General features: G+C 42.1%; 3 protein-coding genes across 3 annotated transcripts in view; 2 read left to right on the forward strand and 1 right to left on the reverse strand.

The window, feature by feature from the left end:
* CUNH5orf46 (chromosome unknown C5orf46 homolog) overlaps nucleotides 1-24,898 on the reverse strand; it is a 70,164-nt gene that overhangs the window by 27,803 nt on the left and 17,463 nt on the right. The gene's annotated exons all lie outside the window — the stretch shown is intronic.
* LOC118017115 (ATP synthase subunit f, mitochondrial-like) lies at nucleotides 9,691-11,058 on the forward strand. Its single transcript, XM_035015052.1, has 3 exons — nucleotides 9,691-9,705; nucleotides 10,344-10,473; nucleotides 11,030-11,058. Exons 1-3 carry the CDS (start codon nucleotides 9,691-9,693, stop codon nucleotides 11,056-11,058), a joined length of 174 nt encoding a protein of 57 aa, XP_034870943.1.
* LOC118017116 (ribosomal protein S6 kinase alpha-4-like) lies at nucleotides 15,798-17,134 on the forward strand. Its single transcript, XM_035015053.1, is given in 2 exon segments — nucleotides 15,798-16,740; nucleotides 16,743-17,134. Coding segments are annotated over 2 exon segments (1,335 nt in total).

Raw genomic sequence — 24,898 nt, forward strand, 5'->3', positions numbered from 1 at the left:
AAAAAAAGTCTTGCTGGATCAAGTGCTAGTCTCATTCAGGCAGTCAGCATTTAGTCTTTTCTAGCCATACCTTCTCAGCGAACTCATGACCCAACTCATTGTTTGATTGCAAACTAAACTTTTGTTTGAAATCTGCCTTGGTCAGGCACTGTGAATGAACAGTGCTAGGTGTGGAAAGGTAAAAGAGACACTGTCCACACACTTCATTCTTTTTGGCCCATCTAATTGTCTTTGTTGCTTTCTAAAATAAAACATTGCAAATTATAGTTTTATTTCTTATCTTCTCTGTTTATTCATATCTTTGAATTTAAGAACCACTTAAATCCATTGAAAAATCAACCCCTGGACCCATTACTTCTCTCCCCTTTTGATGCTCCCCACATTTTGCTTCAAGTTGGTCTTGGTTTACCCATTACTTCCTGTGTTTCATCATCCTGAGCTCACATTCCATTTGGGGTTCCCTGCAGTGCCTAGAAAGGAGCTAAAAGTTAGCCTCAAATGACAAGGGACTGACTGATTTTCACTGAATCTGATTCAATCAATATGGAAGGGAGCCAGGAACAGATTTTTTGCTTTTCTCCAATCTTTACGAGGTTGACATACTGGGCTGTGACATTTGATTACATTTTATGTGGTTGTGTATGTGTGTGCTTTTTAAAGATTTTATTTATTTGAGAGAGAAAGAGAGAGCACGAGCAGGGGGGAGGGGCAGAGGGAGAAGCAGACTCCCCACCAAGCAAGGAGCCTAGCACAGAGCTCCATCCCAGGACCCCAAGATCATGACCTGAGCCAAAGGCAGACACTTAACTGACTGAGCCACCCAGGCGTCCCTAAGAGTGGTTGTGTTTTTAAAGACAGATTTTAAGACTATTTCCCCCTCCCCCTGTGGCCTTCAGTTTAGGGTACATTTGACCATCCTATTGTCGCAAGTAGAAGAGAGAAAATAACAAGCTCTAGTCTGACATTTCCAGCGTAACTTCCCAATGACAGTCTCCTCTGCAGCTAGAAGGAAGCGTGTTAAATGAAATCTCAGGCTGATTCTTTTCTTTTTCCTGATCAGTGTCTTGCATTGCCATTCAGTTGCCTTCCTTATAACTTCCTCTTACAGAGGAAAAAAAAAAAAAAGACTTACTGACTTGCTTCTAACAGTTTTCTTTGATATAATTAAAATGAGGCAAGAGTCATTCCTGTTTTTGCTCCTGCTGTATTCCTAACATCTACCACAGAGCCAGAAATACTAAACATGCTCAGTAAATCATTGTTGAATGACTAATGGAATTTCCATTCCTGATTATAAATTTAATCTCCACACAAAAAATTCATTCAAAAAGCACATCCCAAATTAACTTAGAAACACTGGCACTTACTCCTTTTTCATTTTATTTATCTTAATGAATTAATTCATTTTACCAATGCTTACTGGAAATGCATATTAAGTGTTCAAAAGTGAAGAAATACAAATCAGAAGAGGAAGGACTTAAATTCTGGTTGCATTATTTATTATCTAAGTAATCTTGGCAATTAATTCATTGCTTCTGGCTTCAGACTCCTCATTTGTAAAGTGGGATAAAAGCTCTTAGGGTCGGGGTTTTGTGAAGTAGATACTATATGCAAAGTGTACTGCCTGGCATTGATTAGCAGTTCCCAATAATATTATCAAGTGCGTAAGCCTCTGTATTAGGATACAAATGTGAACAAAATAAAGCCCCTCAGGATGTTTACAAATTAGTACTGGCAGAGAAAACATTAATTGAATAATTACACTGCAAGAAAGACAGTAACATTAGCATCACAAAGGCATAAGAAAAGACTTGATTCCTCTTCTAAAATATAGGTTTTATTATTTTTCAGGCCAACAGATCAGGAGATGACTGCCATTGGAAAGACAGTTTGTTACATTCACAGATTCCCCTTGCCACATCACAGGGGGTAGGAGCACAAGGGAAGAATGAGGTCTGTCAGAAGGGTGATGGGGTGGGGTGTGTGTGTTGTGGGTGAAGTGGGCATGAGCCTTTACTGCTTCTTTTGGAAGGGATGGATGAGTCAGGGTAAGCAGGTTTAGGATTGGCTAGTTTGAATAATCTCTGTTGGTTCTGGAATGTAGGGGCTGTCTCTAGTTGTCTGGTACCTGGCCCTGGGTGATTAGGGTAGGGATATAGTGGCTCAGAGTATGAGTTCCATAAAGGAGGTGGTTGGCATATGGGCTCTAGGTTAGTTGGTTTGCATATGAAAGGAGCACTCCCAAGTAAATTATTTGCTATCTCTAGGAATTAGCTAACCCTGGGAAAGGCTGTACCTCTAAGGTCAGCAAGGCCCCACCATCTCAAAGCATCAAAAATATGGAATAAAAAGACCTGATGAATGCAGTAGCTCTGAACTCATGAATCACGGAAGTAGCCAAGTCCAAGTTTCTTTTCAAGTCTGACTATACTCCCAATCCCCTTGTTCCCTATCACAACACCCTGTTTGCTTCTTACCACTTACCTACCGCTTGTTCTTTTCTTTGCTTACCTGTTCATTCTCCCTTTATCCCATTACACTGTCACATCCAGGAAGGCAAGAAATTTGCTTGTCTGGCTTACTGCTCCAATTTTAGTTCCTGACACACAGAGGATGATCGATAAACATTTGTTGAACAAGTGAGTGAAAACAGTAGTCCTTGATGGTTATGTGTGTATGTGTGCATAGGCACATGTGACTGTTCATGCATGTGTAAGAATGTGGGTATTTGTTTGTGTTGCTGAATGTGTGTGTGTGTGTGTTTTGCATGGAGCAGGTTCCAGCGTTCAGTCTAAGCTGTGTCTGCTACTAGGTTTCAGCCAACACTGCATGTCTGGTAGGTTATTTGATAGGCATATCAGAATCTAGCACACAGGTCTTCCTGGAGAAGAACTCATGCTGGTCGGGCCAGCAGACAAGCTCAAGAGAGTACCAGACACCTCCAAGGTTGGAAGAGAGAAGCATTTTTGTGTGTATAACGCTGTATTTCTCTTGGAGGAGTCTTGGCCCTGCCCCCCGTGGACATATAGCTTATTACTTGTGAGGAAGACACCTCTGTTTAAAACTGAAAGATCTGTTTTTAACAAAAACTCTACAATATTTTAGAATGCTTTATTAGTCAGATTCCAGCCAGAAAATCAAAACCATACCAGGTGAGCAAATAGGAGGAATTTAACTTGGAGGTTAATTTACAAGGTGCTAGAAATGCAATTAGAGCAAGAAATAGGGAGCTGAGTCAATCCAGATATTAGAAAATGCTGGAAACTGCTACTGCTCTTTGGCCAGGAGTCAGAGAGTGAGGAGCTAGGACCAGGAGCTGGGGCCATGCTGGAGAAGCTGGAACAATAATGGGTTGGCCTGGCTTGGGTGGGACCACAGACACAGGGCCTTTTTGGAAGGAGCTGGAGCCATAGAGAAGATGGAGTCACTGGTCTCAGTGACAAAGGGAGAAATAGCCTGGACTCTCCCATTTTTCCCTTTGAGTCTTCTACTAGTGCCCTCCGTCCGCTGAACCTAACCAGACACAGGGGCAAGGACGCCAGGAAACCATAGTCTGGAAAACTCCGCTTCCTCTAGGACAGAGCAGAGGAGGGGATGTGCAGGGAAAGGATCTGAAAAGCAACTGGGAAATGACAAGTGCAGATGAGGGCAGTGTTGGCTAGTATCCCATAAAGAGGTCACAACATAAAAATTTTTATTTATTTTTTTAGCTTTTTGTTTTAAGTAGGTTCTGTGCCCAACAAGGGGCTTGAACTAACAACCCCAAGATCAAGAGTTGCATGCTCAACCCATTGAGCCAGCCAGGAGCCCCTCGACATAAAAATAAAGGCTGGCATCAACTTACCACCACTTTCCCACACAACCTTGGCCCTTTGAACATTCTGGCAGATCAATATGCCTGGCTAGGTGTTAATACCCAGGAGAAATGGAAGCAGTCTCTGGCAGAGACAGCCAGCAGAAGTGGAAGGAGAGCATTAGCATGGTGGTAAATCATCTTCTCCTTCTTGCAGCTTATAAAGTAGCATAAAAATAAAGGAATGGCAGTTACAACGCAGTACCTTGTATTACAAGAATAAATAACAGGTGACACATAATAAGTATTAATCTTGTTTTGGTACAGTTACATTTTCTGTTTCCATAATTTTACTAAATTTTCCTGACAGTACCACACCCTCAAGCAGAGCCCCAACTCCTTGCCGTGCACCGTAAGGGGCTCATGCCTTGGCATGGCTTCCTCAGAATGTTCTGTGTCCCTCCTGCATGGTGGCGATGGCTGAGGCCAGCAGTGCTATTTGACCTGGGCCTGGCACTTACCTGGACCCTGAATCCTCTTGTCCTCCTTCAGGGTTCTTTCTTTCCCTCTTTCTTGCATGGGAGACACCAGATGTCTCAAGGAATTGCAGGGCTCATGCTTACAAGTAGGGATGTCCTGGAGCTCCTTGGTTGAGTCCTGGCTCCAGAGGGGGCAGCCTTGCAAGCAGATTGCTCCTGTGGCTGGTACGGTGTTTCTTTTGTGTGACTGTGTGGGATTGGATTGCCGGAATGGTTCTGAAATGCATGTTTTGGTGACCTAAATTATTTATGTAGACAAGGTCTTGCAACAAAAAAAAATTTTTTCCCCTTAGGGTCACACACCCACATTTTAGATGAGGAAACCCATACTAGAAATTTAAAAAGTTTACTCCAAGATCACACCAAGAGTAAATATGGAATCCTAGGTTTTTACAAAGGCATTTTGAGTTTTAGGTCATATAGCCTATTATTTTATATGAGAACAGAGAAGGCACACCCGAGGGATTCTCAAATTAACTGGGAGATACTAGAAAAAATAAGAGGTCTTGCCATGGCAGATGTGTGAGTGGGGATGGGGTGGGTGGAGGTAAATTCTAGAGAAATATGGTACTAAATGCAATGAAGCTGAGTCTGTATATACTACAGCTGATGGGACCTCCCGATTGCTTCCACGACTAGGTCGCTTATCAGGTAATGTGGTTCTGCAAACTTTAGATGAAGAGAAAGCTGGCGGAAAATAGAACATTTGCTCTTTTTAATCCCAATATAAAGCTTCCCCTTCTTCTCAAGATTCTTTCAAGACAAGGACTCTTAGAGCTCTCTGTTCCCACTGGCATCTCTGGGCAAGGAAGGGCTTTTATGAGAGGACCTTGAGAATGCTTCAAGTTAGGGCTTTGTTTCTCGTGGGAACATGAGGGAAAGTGGAAAAACCACCAATTTGTTTAGTGAGGAAACATGATCTTCCTGCTCTTCTCTGGGGTGAGTCAAGTGGTAGGGACTAACATTAGGTCATTCCTGGGATATAAATATGTGCCTGTGCAGAAAGCAGCCTTCACACCTACTACCGTAAGTGGGGCCACTAGCTCAGTGGATTCACTGCATTTTGCAGTTCAATTTTAAACTCCAAGTATCACAGAAACCCTGTCATGAAGCTAGTAACTCTGTTTCTGCTGGTGACTGTCAGCATTTGCAGTTACTCTGGTAAGTAGCCTGAACACGTATCTCTACTTTCTGTGATAGGAATGTAATCAGTAAGCCTAGGCTTCCAGGGGAATATGGTGGAGGGAATTTTAGAACCACAGAATGGAAAGGTCAGAAGGGATTTCAGATGCAGCAACCTCACCCCCACCCCAGCCCCAGCCTACCAAGCTCTAACCCAATAGAAGTACTATCCGTAGTGAATCCTACATAAGAAGTTAGCCAACTCTTACTAGAGGTCAACACTCTTGAACATTGTCACCATAGTTTTTCTTTTCTTTATTAATCTTGAGTCAAAATCTCACTTGGTAACTTCTTTCTTTTGAAACTATATGGAGTCATTCTTTCTATCGTCTGTAATCAGTTGCCAGGTTGTTTCTCCTGAGACATAGCTACATTTATCATTCACACAGTCAATGGATAGTTGCTGAATGGCTACAACATGTTGGGTACTTGGATAAGCATCGGAAGATTTAGATATGAATCAGACACAGAGATTGTTTACAAGGTTCTTGTAATCTGATAGGGGAGATAAGGCTTCTTCAGACAGAAGTCACTATGATGCTAGACTAATGCATAGAGACATACACAGCCAGAGCTCTGTGGGAGAACTGAGGGGCGAACAGTTCAGTTTCTAGGTGGGGTATAGAAGTTGGATTCTTGATCCATTCTTTTTGAAGGGAGTCATTTTAACTACAGGAAAGTATATTTGGATGCATCTACAAAATGCATTGGGATAGCCACTGTTCATTCAAAGAACAGAAAGCCTTGAAAGTCTTCCCCTGGAAGTGTATAAGTATATGCAGAGAAGACAACCACCAGAACCTTTAAAATAAGTAGGGAGACTAATCCTGAGAAACTAGGTGCTGTCCACTCCCACATTGGCAACTCTGGTTTGTGCTTTTTACTGAAATTTTGGACCAATTTGTAACTTTACCAGCTTTGGCTATTTTGTTGTCTTTAGTAACTAGCATCAAATATCTACTGGCGGAGGTGGCAACAGAAAGCTGGGTGGAAGGAAATAAATATCCCTCCTATGCGGGAGGATTTGGGAGGGAAAATAGGTGGTAGAAGATGAAGGGAAGATAGATGCATAGGCTCCACTTGTATGATTTGAATGGGGAATGAAAAGGATTCCAAAGGAAAATGAATTATGGCAGGGTCTTACTAGGAAGATGTGTGTTCTTATGTGTGTTCTCATGTACGTGTGTGTTTACATATTTGCACATGTGTTTTGTAAAAATGTATATTGTATGTATTTTTCTCATTCTCTACACTTTCCCTCTATTCATCTTCTATGTGAAAGTTCTCTTTCTAAAGCCAAAGATACAAAACGCAATTGTTCCATAAAGGAGTCTTGATACCTCCCCATTGCCCTTAGGGAACAAAGTCTCAAATGCATTAATATGGCATTCTAGGCTCTGAAAAATCTGACCTCACCTGGGTTTGGCTGCCTTACCTCCTTCCCCACCTCAGCATACCTCACTGGAATTCTGCACTCTAGCTGCTCTGGAAGGTACAACAGGCAGTGTGCACACTTTCATCCTCACGTTTCAGTGCCCTTGTTAATTTTGTTCCTTTTTAAAATGCACCTCCCCTACTTTACCTTGTGACCCTGGATTCTGCCTCAAGATACAGCTCCAGCAACATCTCTCTGGGAAGATTGCTCCAACACTCTACCACATTAGAATTAGTCATCCCTTCTTTTATGTTTCCACAGAGCTTTATCCACAATGTTAGCACAGCACATGCCACACTGTGGCATGTACAGATCTTTATTGTCCACCAGACTGTGTAAGTTCTCTGAACAGAATATCCTCGTCTTATTCATCTATGTATCTGCACTAACCACTACAGAGTTGGTGTTCAGTTATGTTTGTAGCATTGGGTTGAATTGGTTGGGAGCAGTTTCCTGGGCTGTGGTTGATTGGGTTCATGCATGTCCCCAAGTGAAGGTTCATTATGGAATCTACTTTTTGGCCTCAAAGCCATGGATTGTGGAGATAGCCACATGCAAAGTACATTCCTGTTCAGTGAACCACCAGTTTTTACTGAGTGCTTACTAAATGCCAGAGTCTAGTATTCTAGGCATGAGGTACAGTAGTGAATAAAACATAAATTCCTTGTTCTCATGGAGTCTGCATATTAGTGAGAGGTTGAAGGCACAAAATAAATAAGTGAGTTTTACTATTTTACGTAATGGTAAGAAAAAATAAAGGAAGTTAGAGGATAATAAATGATGCTATTTTAGGTACCTTTCTGAGGAGGTAACATTTGAGGAGAGACATGTAGCTAACTGGAGAAAGAAAGTTCTGAGGAGACAGAACAGCAGATGCAAAGGCCCTGAGGCAAAAGTTTTCATGGGAAATCAAGTGAGACTGGAACAGAGTTATTGATGGACACAGTGGAAAGTAGTGCAGTCGTGGACAGGAGTCAGATGTGCCTATTTCACTCAGTTTCCTTTTTGCTCTGCAGCTACCACCTTCCTTATCAACGGTTCGCCAGATGCTGTCAACAAAGCCTTACCTTTACCTGTGGACAACATTCTCCCCTTTATGGATCCATTAAAGCTTCTTCTGAACGCTCTGGGCATTTCTGTTGAGCACCTTGTGGAAGGGCTAAAAAAGTGTGTGAATGAGCTGGGACCAGAGGCCTCTGAGGCAGTGAAGAAACTGCTGGTAACTATAGGTTGTGGACTAATTTGTCAATGGGGAGAGCTTAGTCACCTGAACGCCCCCCCCCCATACTCCCACTCACCCTGTTCTCACCTGTGGACATGTATTTCCCTGGATGTACTCATACAAAGTTTGCATGCCCAGGAATCTCAAGGAAGGTGCAGCATCTACATTTCTAGAAGGGATTTTTGAATGAAAGAGATCTATGTTATGATTGTGACTTTGCATTTCTCAGCTTAGTGATTCTAGTTGGGACTTAACCACTCTGGGCCTCCATTTCCACATCAGTAAAATGGTGGCTAAATAGGTTGGTGACTATATTTGGAAACATGCTAAGCACATGTAAGCCACTTTGTTTTTATTCTTGTCCTTCTGCTTTTCAGGAGGCGCTGTCGCATTTGGTGTGATGTCAGCACAAAGCAGCGGTGGAGGGGAAGGGGAATGGTGCTCTCCTCTGGGGCTGGAACTCATTTCATCCTAAGGTGTAGTGACCCCTGAAAAGAGTGAATAAAGCAATGAATAGATTTCATTTTGTCCTGTGTTTATTTCTAGGGGCTCTATTCAGAAGGGCCCACTAGATAATTTTTCTCTTGGGTCATAAACTCCAGAGAGCCTCTTGTTATCAAGAGAACTGGCATTTTCAGGAAGACATAATCATGTCTTCCCCTCTGCTTGACTCTAAGTTAAACATCATCATTTTCTTCAACTGCTCTTTGACAGTGTTTCTATACCCCTCAAGCTCCTATTCCCTCACTTCTAAAGAATTTTTTAAATATAAAAATTTAAAATTTAAAATATAAAAATGTAAAATATAAAAATGTAAAAATTTAAATATAAATATAAAAAAAGAGTTTTCAAAGTATTATCTGATAAGACTAGGGTCTTTCACTGACTCGGCGTCTACAACACCAGAGTGCGAGGTTCTATTAAGTTTGTGGTTATACTATGGCCGCTCCATAGGTCACAGACCCTGCCACCAAGTTAGGTCTTCAATGCATCATCATTTGGCTACTAGGTTCTGAACTATCCTTTCCTTTTCTCCATGCCACCGTCTATGATGATGCCAGAATTATCTTTCCAAGACCATAATTCTGGTGATATACAATCACCTATAGATGTCAAGTTCCTTAGGATGGCTACAAAGCCCTTCATGACCTGGCCTTTGTTTGCATGTCTAGTCTAATCAATCTATTTCCTCCCTTCCTTCCTTCCTTTTCTTTCTTGGAATATTCCTTTCTTGAAATGTGCTCTAGCCCCATTCACACTGAGAAAATCACTAAATCTCTTTCCTGCTAACATTTTTATGCCTTCATGAAAAACCTAGTTTCTTCCTACCAAGAATATCTGCCCTGATCTGCCTTCAGGCCTGAGCTTGTACCAGTCTTGGAACCATTTGCCCTCAGAGCCACTCCCCACCCTTTCCCTGCTCTTCTCTGTGATGCTGAGCCCTCAGGTTCCCATGTCAGCTGAACTTTGGGCTGCATTCTGACCGTGGGAGGCTTAGGCAGGAGATAGGAGATGGGAAATGGGAAAAACCAGAGTATGTTTTGTTTCTTGTCTGTATCAGTATCAAAGTACTGGTTTTGATATTGTAGTATAGTTTTCCAAGATGCTGTCATTAGGGGAAACTCAGTAGAGAATATGCTGGATCTCTCTGTGTTATTTCTTACAACTTCATGTGACTCTATGATTATTTCAAAATAAAAAGTATAATTGAAAACTATTATGAAGGGGGGGCGCCTGGGTGACTCAGTCTGTTAAGCATCTGACTCTTGATTTAGGCTCAGGTCATGATCTCAGGGTTGTGGGATCGAGCCCCGTGTCAGGCTCTGCACTCAATGGGAGTCTGCTTGAGATCCTCTTTCTCTCTCTCCCTCAGCCCCCCTCCCCGCTGTCTCGTTGCTCTCTCTCAAATAAATATTTTTTTAAAAAATAGAAAGAAAAAAAGAAAAAGAAAGAAAAAATATTGTGAAGATAAGGAGAATGTAGAAATAGATATTATATATAATTAGTGCAAGTTATATATAACCATAATGATATGTAACTCTGTATAATTAAATATGTAACTTTAATTTCTTTACTCCATAAATCTCACAAAGTAGAGGAAACCACTAACAACTTTATGTGATTTTTCAAAATATTTTCTGCTCATTTAAAAAAGTGTATATGGACACCTAGGACTCCAAGGTGGTGTCAGTCATACCAGTGAAGGAGAAGAAGCTCATCGACGTCAAAATAGGAGAGCTGCCAAGCTGGATACTGATGTGGGATTTTACTCCTAAAGGCATTGCTGGAATGTTTCAAAGGGGTTAATACTGATGTTTCATTTAGCATGTTAATGTGGAAAGTTACTCAGCTATCAGAAAGGATGAATACCCAGCTTTTGCATCAACATGGATGGGACTGGAGGAGATTATGCTAAGTGAAATAAGTCAAGCAGAGAAAATCAATTATCATATGGTTTCACTTATTTGTGGAACATAAGGAATAGCATGGAGGACATTAGGAGAAGGAAGGGAAAAATGAAGGGAGGGAAATCGGAGGGGGAGAAGAACCATGAGAGACCGGACACTGAGAAACAAACTGAGGGTTTTAGAGGGGAGAGGGGTTGGAGAGATGGGTTAGGCTGGTGATGGGTATTAAGGAGGGCATGTATTGCATGGAGCACTGGGTGTTATATGCAAACAATGAATCATGGAACACTACATCAAAAACTAATGATATACTGTATGGTGACTAACATAACATAATAAAAAAATTTTTTTTAAAGTATGTTAATGTGAAGAAAGGAAGTGTCCCTGGGATTTCTATGGTGTTGGCAGCTTACAAGTTTTTCAACTACTTCCTTTCATACAAGGAACTCAAACATGAGCAGCTACACAAGTACCACTGAAGAGGGCCCGATATTGAGGGCGCATTCTGCATTCCTGACCATGACCTTTTCCTCACACCCCTGAATCCTTTCATATCCTAATTGAGAATTAATGCCCACTAAAAGATGATTGGCACATGGAATATAAATAAATAAAAACAAGCATGTACGAATGATTCATACTTCATTTAAACTTTCATTTATGCAAACACTTAAATTATTTTTAGTAACTTTTTTTCTTTTTAAAGATTTTATTTATTTATTTGACAGACAGAGACATAGTGAGAGCAGGAACACAAGCAGGGGTAGTGGGAGAGGGAGAAGCAGGCTTCCCGCGGAGCAGGGAGCCCGATGTGGGACTCGATCCCAGGACCCTGGGATCATGACCTGAGCCGAAGGCAGACGCTTAACGACTGAGCCACCCAGGCGCCCCAGTAACTTTTTTTCTTATTATAAAGAGTACTACAGTAAGTATCCATTTACTTGCATTCATTTCTGTATCGCTTCACAAAAGTCTTAGAAGTGGAAGTGCAGTGCCAAGAACTATATGATATTTAAAATTTTGAAAGCTAGTAACAAATTTCCACTGGAAACAGCAGCTGGGATCTGAAGTGATTGAGGTCAGAGAAGTTCCATTCCTAAAGATGAGATTAGCGGCCCAAGATAGTTCCTAGGATATGTTTGTTCTAACCTGAGAAAGCAACGCATTCCTCTTTACTAGGTGTTGGGGGGTCAGGAGGTGCAAAATAAAAATCATATTATTTCTTGTCTCTATATTTGAGTTAGGTGATACAAACAGATAAATCAATAAAATTAATTTGCAGCATTTTTTTTTTTTTTTAATTTTAGGAAGGATCCAGTTGAAAAGCTCTCAGGCTTTAAGTAGGTTAACGACAGCAGGGGTGCTCACAGGTTGTTAGCATCACCAAGGAACACAGATTTTGTTTACGTATATAAGATGTATATCAAGAAATATCAGTATCTGGGCGCCTGGGTGGCTCAGTTGGTTAAGCGACTGCCTTCGGCTCAGGTCATGATCCTGGAGTCCCGGGATCGAGTCCCGCATCGGGCTCCCTGCTTGGCAGGGAGTCTGCTTCTCCCTCTGACCCTCCTCCCTCTCATGCTCTCTGTCTCTCATTCTCTCTCTCTCTCAAATAAATAAATAAAATCTTTAAAAAAAAAAAAAAAGAAATATCAGTATCTTCTATTGTATTAAATTTTTCCCTGGGAGAAGCAACTAAATCAAAATTATCTGATACTCCTCCATTCTATTAATTACCTCTGCTTCATTTTGAGCATTTTTTTTTCTTTGCTCTGCTATTAGCTAGGTGTGTATCTTTATCAAATGAGAATTTATTTCCTGATCAAATAATAACAGCTAATGTGACTAACATGACTTATAATCATAGTAATAGTTATCGGCCATTTATCATGTTCTATTATATATATATATATTTTAATTCAATACTGATTGCAGTACCTTTGCTAAAAGTTGAGCATTCTGTGATAAACAAAATGAACATGACCCATACCCCCACAGATTTTTGCAGTGTAAAGAAAGACACAGGAACCTCGGCCTCAGCAACTTCTTGTTAGACACATCTCCAAAGGCAAGGGAAGCAAGGGCAAAAATGAACTATTGGGACTTCATCAAGATAAAAAGCTTTTGCAAAGCAAAGGAAACAGTCAACAAAACCAAAAGACAACTGACAGAATGGGAGAAGATATTTACAAATGACACATCAGATAAAGGGCTAATATCCAAAATCTATAAAGAACTTATCAAACCCAAACAACAAATAATCCAATCAAGAAATGGACAGAAGACATGAACAGACATTTCTGCAAAGAAGACATCCAAATGGCCAACAGACACATGAAAAAATGCTCCACATCACTTGTCATCAGGGAAATACAAATCAAAACCACAGTGAGATACCACCTCACACCAGTCAGAATGGCTAAAATTAACAAGTTAGGAAATGACAGGTGTTAGGATGCAGATAAAGGGGAACCCTCCTACACTGTTGGTGGGAATGCAAGCTGGTGCAGCCACTTTGGAAAACAGTATGGACGTTCCTCAAGGAGTTGAAAATAGAGCTACCCTATGACCTAGCAATTGCACTACTGGGTATTTACCCTAAAGATACAAATGTAGTGATCCAAAGGGGCACCTGCACCCCAATGTTTATAACAGCAATGTCCACAATAGCCAAACTATGGAAAGAGCCAAGAAGATGTGATACACACACACACACACACATACACACACACAATGGAATACTACTCAGACAAAAAAATAAAATCTTGCCATTTGCAACGACATGCATGGAACTAGAGGGCATTATGCTAAGTGAAATAAGTCAATCAGAGAAAGACAATTATCATATGATTTCACTCATATGTGGAATTTAAGAAACAAAACAGAGGATCATAGGGGAAGGGAGGGAAAAATAAAACAAGATGAAATCAGAGAGGGAGACAAACCATAAGAGACTCTTAATCATAGGAAACAAACTGAGGGTTGCTGGAGGGGAGGGGGTAGAGGGATGGGGTAACTGGGTGATGGACATTAAGGAGGGCATGTGATATAATGAGCACTGGGTGTTATATAAGACTGATGAATCACTGACCTGAAACACTAATAATACACTGTATGTTAATTAATTGAATTTAAATTTTAAAAATAATAAAAAAATAAAAAAAGAAACTGAGAAAACATGAGTAAATAGATTATTACAAATTATGATAAGCACAATAAAGGAGGGGCACCTGGGTAGCTCAGTTGGTTAAGCGTCTGCCTTCAGCTCAGGTCATGATCTCAGGTTCATGGGATGGAGTCCCACATCAGGCTTCCTGCTCAGCGAGAACTCTGCTTCTCTCTCTGCTTCTCCTCTGCCCCTCCCCACACTAGCCCTCCCTCCTCCAAGTCTCTCATCTCTTGCAAGAGCTTCCTAGCAGGCTTCCTGCTTCGACTCCTACAGTGTGGTCTGCACAGGAGGCAGGGATCTTTTCAAAATGCTACAATGATCTTTCTCATTCTAATCATAAAAGTCTTTTGGTATCTTTCCATTGTTCTCAAAGTTAAGAATAAAATACCACACCTATGAGGTCCTGTAAGGCCTAAGTGCTTGTTTGCCTCCCTTGTTCTCATTTGCTCCATTTGCTTCCTAGCTGCCCTGGCCTTCTTTTTACTGCTGGCAACAGGATACTTGATACAGGGTTTTTGCAAATGCTCTTTACGCAGTTATAAAAAAACCTCTTCTCGGGGCGCCTGGGTGGCTCAGTTGGTTAAGCGACTGCCTTCGGCTCAGGTCATGATCCTGGAGTCCCCGAATCGAGTCCCACATCGGGCTTCCTGCTCAGCAGGGAGTCTGCTTCTCCCTCTGACCCTCTTCCCTCTCATGCTCTCTGTCTCTCATTCTCTCTCTCTCAAATAAATAAAATCCTTAAAAAAAAACAAAAAACCTCTTCTCCTTCATTTTCTTCTCCTGAGTTTTCTCCTATTTAACCTCCAAATCATTTTTTTCACATCTTAGTTCAAGTCTCACTTTCTTAGGAAACCCTCTCAGATCACCCGTGCAGGCAAGATAAATTTGTTATAGGCCCTAAGAGAACCATGTTTCATCCTTCCTGAGCATGTATCTCAAAAATAATTATATACTGGGTAGGGAACTGGGTGACACAGGTGATGGGGATTAAGGAGTGTGCTTGTGATGAGCACTGGGTGTTGTATGCAAGTGTTGAATCACTATACTGTACACCTGAAACTAATATTACACTGTAGGTTAACTAACTGGACTTTAAGTAAAAACGTAGGGGTGCCTGGTTGGCTCAGTTGGTTAAACATGTGCCTTTGGTTCAGGTCATGATCCCAGGGTCAAGCCCCGCATCGGCCTCCCTGCTCAGCGGCGAGTCTGCTTCTCTCTCCGCCCCTCTCCCTGCTCATGTTTGCTCTCTCTCTCTTTCAAATAAATATAAAATCTTTAAAATTAAATAAAAACTTTAAAAAATTATATACTTATGTATGATTATGTGATTGTTACTTACATCTCCTACTTGTTTGTGAGCTGCAACGAGGCAAAGTCCAGTACCTAGCATAGTAAAGGAGCATAGCAATATTCTCTTAAGTATTTTATGAGTGACATAAATTAACATACATCTATTAGATGACCCATTTCCTAGATATTCTAGGATGTGTTTTATTTAAAGAAAGGGTAGGAGACTGTATTAACCTTCTTTAGGTTTCTAGCATCAGCCTGACTTTAAGTTGTAACACTACATTCTTCATCCACAGCGGTAAGAAGATTGTACTGATAGTATGAAAAGCCAGAGGTCTCCCTTATTTCCTGGCACTTTACCTCGAGTTAGAGGTGGATCAGTAGCAGATTTGGCTTACCCAGGGTAGCTCAGTACCCACATAAGCCAACTAAGAATATGATACTGCCAAGTATGAGACAAGGTTGAATACATGGTAAGGGACAAATAAGTACTTCAAAATCTATCTCGTAATTCTAGAAAATTCAAACTAATCCATAGTGTCAAAAAGTAAATCAGTGGTTGACTGTGGGTAGAATAGGAGATGGTGGGAGGGAGGGATGAATTATAAGTGGCATGAGAAAGCTTTTTGGGGATAACAGGTGTGTTCATTATCTTGATTGTGGGGATGGTTTTGTGGGTATATACATATGTCAAAACTTCAAATTGTATACTTTCAATATGTCGAGTAATTATATATCAATTGTACCTCAGTAAAGTTGATGACGGATGTGCTGGAAGCATCTGGCGCTGGAGACCGGCCTGGCCGGGCAGCGGTGGCCAGGAGCGCCATGCTGCAGGACTCGCCCTTCTTCCAGCAGTACGAGCTGGACCTGCGGGAGCCCGCGCTCGGCCAGGGCAGCTTCTCCGTGTGTCGCCGCTGTCGCCAGCGCCAGAGTGGCCAGGAGTTCGCGGTCAAGATCCTCAGCCGCAGGCTGGAGGAGAACACGCAGCGAGAAGTGGCCGCCCTGCGGCTTTGCCGGTCGCAGCCAAACGTGGTGAAGTTGCATGACGTGCATCACGACCAGCTGCACACGTACCTGGTTCTGGAGCTGCTGCGGGGCGGGGAGCTGCTGGAGCACATCCGCAAGAAGCGGCACTTCAGCGAGTCCGAAGCGAGCCAGATCCTGCGCAGCCTCGTGTCGGCAGTGAGCTTCATGCACGAGGAGGCGGGCGTGGTGCATCGGGACCTCAAGCCCGAGAACATTCTGGACGCCGATGACACGCCCGGAGCCCCCGTGAAGATCATCGACTTCGAGTTCGCGCGGCTGCGCCCGCAGAGCCCCGCGGGGCCCATGCAGACGCCCTGCTTCACGCTGCGGTATGCAGCTCCCGAGCTGTTGGCGCAGCAGGGCTACGACGAGTCCTGCGACCTCTGGAGCCTCGGTGTCATTCTGTACATGATGCTGTCGGGGCAGGTCCCCTTCCAGGGGGCCTCAGGCCAGGGTGGGCAGAGCCAGGCGGCAGAGATCACGTGCAAGATCCGCGAGGGGCGCTTCTCTCTTGACGGGGTGGCCTGGCAGGGCGTGTCTGAGGAAGCCAAGGAGCTGGTCCGAGGGCTCCTGACGGTGGACCCCGCCAAGCGGCTGAAGCTCGAGGCGCTGCGGGGCAGCTCATGGCTGCAGGACGGCAGCGCCCGCTCCTCGCCCCCGCTCCGGACACCCGACGGCTGGAGTCCTCGGGGCCAGCTGTGCGCTCCGGGCTCGACGCCACTTTCAGGGCCTTCAACCCGGGCAAGCGCGAGGGCTTCTTCCTGAAGAGCGTGGAGAACGCGCCGCCGGCCAAGCGGCGGAAACAGAAGCTGCGGAGCGCCGCCACCTCCCGCCGCGTCTCCCGCGAGCCCGCCGCCCCGGGCAGGGCCCCCGCCGCCAAGGGAGCCCCCAGACGAGCCACGGCCCCATGCCGCCCTCCTAGCCAGCCCCCTCCACAGCGACCCCTCCTTCCCCCCATAGGGGCTGTGACCCGGGAGCCTCGGTATCGGCCCCGCCCCATCCCCAGGGATTGCCCTTCCCTCCCCTTCCCCCCCCCACTCCCAGACAGAGCAGAAGTATTCTTATAAGCAGAGAATTTTTTATGTCTTACCAGATAGAGTTAGAGATGCAGGGAGGGAGGGGCCTCTGCCAAGACCGTGCCTCATCTGGCAGAAGGCACTTCTCCCCCAGGGGGCTGCTCCACCCGAAGGGCTCCTCCCCCGTTTCTCCATTCTCCGCACTGAGTTGCCACGGGGAGAAACTGGGACCTCTCCCCTGCCCTCCCCTGAGGCCCTGCTCTTGGGAGGGAGCGCCCCTCTAGCTGTCACTTTATGGACTGTCTGTGCAATTACGTCCACCAAAGACCTGTGCTGGGGGGGGGGGGTTCAAGGAGAGGCCTCTGAAGCATTTCTGCCTCACTTTATGTCACCTGCTTCTCCCCTGTTGGGGGCAAAGGAAGGAAGTAGGCGACCCCTATAAGGGGAGGCCCCTTCCCCCCCCTCCCAACCCCCTTGGCACAGCTGCCTCTGGCTGGGGGCAGGGCCTTGAGGGTCTGGGCTGGGCATCCACAGTCACTGCCTCAGCCCTTCCAGGCTGTGCCTTTGACTTTAAAAGTCCATCCAGTAAAAAACAAAACAACAACAACAACAAAAAACCTGTGAGATAGTGACCTAAGCTGATTTTTGTCAATAAAGTGTCAATTCGGGTCAATAAGAGAATTACTGTCTTTTGAAGGTAGCAACATCTATTACAATATTTAAAAGTTTGAAAAATGTCCTTTGATCTAGCAATTCAGTTTTTGGAAATCTTTTATGAAGAAATAAAAACATCAGTGCGCAAGTTTATATGTATAAAGATGTTTATTGCAGCAGTCTCTGAAGGGCCAAAAAAACGGAAACAATATGAATGCCCAACAATAGGGAAAAATGGTATCTTAAATTATGAGCGCTCAAGTCGATTCTCTTTTTTCTTTTGAAAGATTTTATTTTATTTTATATTTATTATCTTTATTTCAATATCATTTAATTGTAAGTTTATATAATTTATATAATTTTATTTAAAAAAATTTTTTATTTATATTTTTCACAAAATTTTAGCCTTTATTTTACTAAAAACTTTATATATAAACATTTCTTTTTTTATTTTATTTTATTATGTTATGTTAGTCACCATACTACTGTATCATTAGTTTTTGATGTAGTATTCCATGATTCATTGTTTTCTTAGTTAACACAGTGTATTATTAGTTTTAGGGGTAGAATTTAGTGATTCATGAGTTACATATAACACCGTTGCTCACTACATCAAGTGCCCTCCTTAATGCCCATCATCTAGTTACCCCATCCCCCACCCACCGCCCCTCCAGCAACCCTTAGTTTGTTTCCTATAGTTAAGAGTCTCTTATGGTTTGCCTCCCTCTCTGTTTGTATCTTATTTTATTTTTCTTTCTCTTCCCCTATGTTCATCTGTTTTGTTTCTTAATTTCCACATATGAGTGAAATCATAAGGTATTTGTCTTTCTCTGACTGACTTACTTCACTTAGCATAATACCCTTAGTTCCACCCATGTCATTGCAAATGGTAAGATTTCATTCTTTTGATGGCTGAATAATATTGCATTATCTATCTATCTATCTATATCTATATCTATATCTGTATCTATATCTATATATCTGTATCTATATATCTCACATCTTCTTTATTCATTCATCTGTCAATGAACATCTGGGCTCTTTCCATAATTTGAATATTGTGGACATTGCTACTATAAACATTGGGGTGCGTGTATTTGTATCCTTTGGATAAATACCTAGAAGTGCAATTTCTGGGTTGTAGGATAGTTGTATTTTTAACTTTTTTTTTTTAAAGATTTTATTTATTTATTTGAGAGAGTGAGACTGAGAGAGAGTACATGAGAGGGGGGAGGGTCAGAGGGAGAAGCAGGCTCCTCGCTGAGCAGGGAGCCCGATGCGGGACTCGATCCCGGGACTCCAGGATCATGACCTGAGCCGAAGGCAGTTGTTTAACCAACTGAGCCACCCAGGCGCCCGTATTTTTTTTTTTTATTCTTATGTTAATCCCCATACATTACATCATTAGTTTTAGATGAAGTGTTCCGTGATTCATTGTTTGTGCACAACACCCAGTGCTCCATGCAGAATGTGCCCTCCTCAATACCCACCACCAGGCTAACCCATCCTCCCACCCCCCTCCCCTCTAGAACCCTGTTTGTTTTTCAGAGTCCATCATCTCTCATGGTTTGTCTACCCCTCCGATTTCCCCCGCTTCATTCTTCCCCTCCCGCTACCTTCTTCTTCTTCTTTTTTTTTTTTTCTTAACATATATTGCATTATTTGTTTCAGAGGTACAGATCTGAGATTCAACAGTCTTGCACAATTCACAGCGCTTACCAGAGCACATACCCTCACCAGTGTCTATCACCCAGTCACCCCATCCCTCCCACCCCACCCCCCACTCCAACAACACTCAGTTTGTTTCCTGCGATTAAGAATTCCTCATATCAGTGAGATCATATGATACATGTCTTTCTCTTTTTGACTTATTTCACTCAACATAATACCCTCCAGTTCCATCCACGTCATTGCAAATGGCAAGATTTCATTCCTTTTGATGGCTGCATAATATTCCATTGTATATATATATATATACCACATTTTCTTTATCCATTCATCTGTCGATGGACATCTTGGCTCTTTCCACAGTTTGGCTATTGTGGACATTGCTGCTATAAACATCAAGGTGCACGTATCCCTTCAGATCCCTACATTTGTATCTTTGGGGTAAATACCCAGTAGTGCAATTGCTGGGTCGTATGGTAGCTCTATTTTCAACTTTTTGAGGAACCTCCATACAGTTTTCCAGAGTGCTGCACCAGCTTGCATTCCCACCAACAGTGTAGGAGGGTTCCCCTTCCTCCACATCCCCACCAACATCTGTTGTTTCCTGACTTGTTAATTTTAGCCATTCTGACTGGTGTGAGGTGGTATCTCATTGAGGTTTTGATTTGGATTTCCCTGATGCCGAGCGATATTGAGCACTTTTTCATGTGTCTGTTGGCCATTTGGATGTCTTCTTTGGAAAAATGTCTGTTCATGTCTTCTGCCCATTTCTTGACTGGATTCTTTGTTCTTTGGGTGTTGAGTTTGATGAGTTCTTTATAGATTTTGGATACTAGCCCTTTATCTGATATGTCATTTGCAAATATCTTCTCCCATTCTGTCGGTTGTCTTTTGGTTTTGTTGACTGTTTCCTTTGCTTTGCAAAAGCTTTTTATCTTGATGAAGTCCCAATAGTTCATTTTTGCCCTTGCTTCCCTTGCCTTTGGCGATGTTTCTAGGAAGAAGTTGCTTCGGCTGAGGTCAAAGAGGTTGCTGCCTGTGTTCTCCTTTAGGATTTTGATGGACTCCTGTCTCACATTGAGGTCTTTCAACCATTTGGAGTCTATTTTTGTGTGTGGTGTAAGGAAATGGTCCAGTTTCATTCTTCTGCATGTGGCTATCCAATTTTCCCAACACCATTTGTTGAAGAGACTGTCTTTGTTCCATTGGACATTCTTTCCTGCTTTGTCGAAGATTAGTTGACCATAGACAGGCGCCCGTATTTTTAACTTTTTGAGGAACCTCCATACTGTTTTCTAGAGTGGCTGCATCAGTTTGCATTCCCACCAACAGTGTAAGAGGGTTCCCCTTTCTCTGCATCCTCGCCAACATCTGTTGTTTCCTGAGTTGTTAACTTTAGCCATTCTGACCAGTGTGAGGTGGTATCTCATTGTGATTTTGATTTGTATTTCCCTGATGCCGAGTGATGTTCAGCACTTTTTCATGTGTCTGTTGGCCATCTATATGTCTTCTTTGGAGAAATGTCTGTTCGTGTCTTCTGCCCATTTCTTGACTGGATTCTTTGTTTTTCTGGGTGTTGAGTTTGATAAGTTCTTTATAGATTTTGGATACTAGCCCTTTATCTGATATGTAATTTGCAGATATTAAAGATTTTATTTTTAAGTAATCTTTACACCCAACATGGGGCTTGAATCACAATCCTGAGACTGAGTGACATGTTTCACTGACTGAACCGGCCAGGTACCCCTCAAGTAGATTCTTAAAGATTTGTATTAATTACCTGAATTAAATACCATGAGATGTTGTTAATAAGAAAGGCAAACTAAAGAGTAAAGTGCACACCCCAAACTCTCTCCACATATACATTTGAATGGATAGGAAGAATGGAGTCAATATTCGTTGCTGTGAGGGCTGGTTTGGGGATAATGGTGTTAGAATCAGAGATGGGTAGCTTTTAAAAATTGTACCCCTGAAACAAATAATACATTACATGTTAATTAATTGAATTTAAATTTTAAAAAATCCAAAAAATATACATACATTTTTTCCACTGTCCCCCTCATTTTTCCCCTTGGCATGAGCACATGCTGCTTTAATAATTTTTTTTAAAGATTTATTTATTTATTTGGGTGGGGAGGGGCAAAGGGAGGGAGAGAGAGAATCTCAAGCAGACTCCCTGCTGAGTGCAGAGCCCCACGTGGGGGTTGATTCCATGACCCATGAGATCATGACCTGAGCCAAAACCAAGAGTTGGATGCTCAACTGACTGAGCCACCCAGGTGCCCCTGCTTTAATAATTTTTGAAGCAGAATTTTGAAGAAAACATTTTATCAACACATATTAGTCAGTTTCCCTCCCTCTCAAAGTAAAAACAAAATAACAAAAGGAAATGCTATCACAGAAAAGCAGTGCAGTAAAAAGCAGGGATTTCAGGCCCACACAGATTTTCATTCAAGCTCAGGCTCCAGCATTAATGATCTGAGTGGTTTGAATGAATTCCTTAAACTTGCAGATTCTCAAATTCATTATTTTAAAATGGAATAATAATATGTAACTTTTGTACTTGATGTGAAGATTAAAGGAGATAACATTTATGAAGGACCAAGCCTAGGAAATGTCCCAATGATATCTGTTTCTTTGCTGTGTTAAGTAGCTTTTGCAGGGCCATCCTTGAATGACAAGCCTTGTCACAGTCTGAGTTTTGATCTAAGCTGTCTTCTCTGCCCTTCCTCCTCCATGTCTCCAAATCTTTCCTCACCTACCAAGATACAGCTCAAATGTTGCTATCTCTGAAAAGTCTTCCCTGACCTCCTAAGGGAGCATTAATGGCTCTTTGTCCTGGTTCCCATGCTGCCATGTCTGTGCCCCCTTTATATGACACCATGCTGAATGCAGTTAGTTAATTATGTGCTTATATCTTTTGTATCAAGATGGTGAGGTACCTGCAGTTCAGAACCATGAGACCTTCAACTTTGCATCCTCGCTTTCTTGTTCTTAGGCAAACGTTCTCTGATTTCAATTTCTTTAATTAATACAGAAAACAACAAATACTTATTGATCAGCTACTCTCTTCCAGACACTGTTCTAACTGCTCACTATTGTACCGGGAAGATTGAGCAAAAGGCAAAATTCTTGCCTCATGGAGCTTACATTCTATTGGGGCTGGAGCAAAAAAGGAACAAAACATATAAACAAGTTTTAACACTGTGTTAAAATATGTGTGAAATGGAGGGAAAAAATGCAGCAGCCCAAAGCAGATAAGAAATGGTGGGCCAGAGGGAACGACTTTAAGTCGATTTTAAGTTGAGTGCTCAAAAAGTTCTCACTGGGAAGGCGATCTCTGAGAAAAGACTTCTAGAAGTGAGGGGACAAGCCATGTGGCTGTCCTTGGAAGGGTATTTCAGGCAGAAGGAAGAGTAAATGCAAGGCTCTGTGGAAAGAATGTGACTAGAGCGTTTAAGGAAGAGAAGGATCCCAAATGGGTGGAGTGATGGAATTAGTAGTAGAAGAGATGAGAAGCAGGTAGCTTAGGTGAGATCTTAATCATTGTTAGGAAATTTAAAAAATACAGTTTTGCTCAGAATGAGATGGAAAGTAGCAGAAGGAATTGATCCGGTTCAAGTTATATTTTAATTGAAGGACTTTTTCTGCTCAGCAGTTCTGTAAAGTGCAAGATGTAAATTCCCTCAAGCACTGATGTCATGGTAGGAACCCTGGGATTGAAGACAGAGGAGTGATACTGTGGACTGTGCCATCAGGGTGTCGCAGGGAGCACTGAGTTGGAGGTGACACAAACCTGGCTGGAGTTCCCACTCATCCTTTACCAACAATCCTATCTTAGGCATGATGCTGGTAAGCCTCCCCAAACCTCAGTTTCTTCACTTGTCATATGAAGGAAATAATGTCTGATCATCTTGCTTCAATCATACTGTGATTGTGAGTTTACAGTGAGATAACAATATGAAGAGAACATAAAAGAAAAATACTCTGCAGGTGCAAGAGATTCTTGATCCTCAGAAACAAGGGTGCCTCCTGGCTGCAGAGAGGGGTTTTATTAGAGGGTAGGAAGACAAAGTAACAGAATGTAGAAAGAGGAAACATATTTTAAAGCAAATGGAAAATCTTCAAAATCTCTGTATATTCTTAGAGGTCGTGGACAGTTACTTCTTAGTAGTGAATCAAATCCAGGACTGATTTGGCATCTGTTTTTGTTTTGTTTTGTTTTGTTTTTTCCCAGTATGGAAGAGTGATTTCAAATTGTACAACAAACAGGTGAATATAAAGACAGACAAACTCTGATAGGACATGTCTCTCAAAAAAAAAGTAGTGTACTGATTATTGTAGCTACAGGAAATATATTTCCTAGGCACAAACAAAGTACCCAGAATCTGAAAAGGGATTTTTGGGTCACATTTGTTGGGTAGAAGCAGTCTGTATGTCAGATGCTGAACAGAATAGAAATCTGGCGTAATTTTGGTTAAGAGGATGTGATATTTGAAATTAGCAGAGTCTCCAAATGATCACCAATGTAAAAAGGCCACCTGTGGAATGGGAGAAAATATTTGCAAATCCTATATCTGATAAAGTGTTAATATCCAACATGTATAAGGAACTCATATAGCTCAATAGCAAAAACAAAACAAAATGAAACAAGTAATCTGATTTTAAAAATGGGCAAAGGACTTGAATAGATATTTTTCCAAAGTAGCTACACAAATGTCAAACAGGTATATGAGAAAGTACTCAACATCAGTATTTATCAAGGAAATGCAAATCAAAATCACAATATCACCTCACACCTGTTAGAAAGGCTATTATCAAAAGATAAAAGAAAACAAGTACTGACAAGAACATGGAAAGGGGCGCCTGGGTGGCTCAGTCGTTAAGCGTCTGCCTTCGGCTCAGGTCATGATCCCAGGGTCCTGGGATTGAGCCCCTCGTCGGGCTCCCTGCTTGGCGGGAAGCCTGCTTCTCCCTCTGCGACTCCCCCTGCTTGTGTTCCCTCTCTCGCTGTGTCTCTCTCTTCAAATAAATAAATAAAATCTTTAAAAAAAAAAAAAGAACATGGAAAAAAGGTAACTCTTGTGCACTGTTGATGGGAATGCAAACTGGTGCAGCCACTCTGGAAAACAGTATGCAGGTTCCTCAAAAAATTAAAAGTAGAAATACCATATGATCTAGCAATCTCACTTTTGGGTATATATCCCAAGGAAATGAAATCACTATCTTGAAAAGATACGTATACTCCCATGTTCACTGCAACATTATTTACAATAGCCTAGACATGGAAACAATTTAAGTGTCTATTGATGAATTAATGGATAGAGAAATGTAATACACACACACACACACACACACAGGAATATTATTCAGCCTAAAAAAAGAAAATCCTGCCATTTACAACCATATGGATGAATCTTGAGAGAGTTAAGCTAAATGAAATAAGTCAGGCAGAAAAAGACAAGTACTGTATGATCTCACTTATATGTGGAA

The sequence above is a fragment of the Mirounga leonina genome, unplaced genomic scaffold, assembly GCF_011800145.1.
Source record: "Mirounga leonina isolate KUSES-001 unplaced genomic scaffold, KU_Mleo_1.0 Mir_168, whole genome shotgun sequence".
Classification (NCBI taxonomy): Eukaryota; Metazoa; Chordata; class Mammalia; order Carnivora; family Phocidae; genus Mirounga; species Mirounga leonina.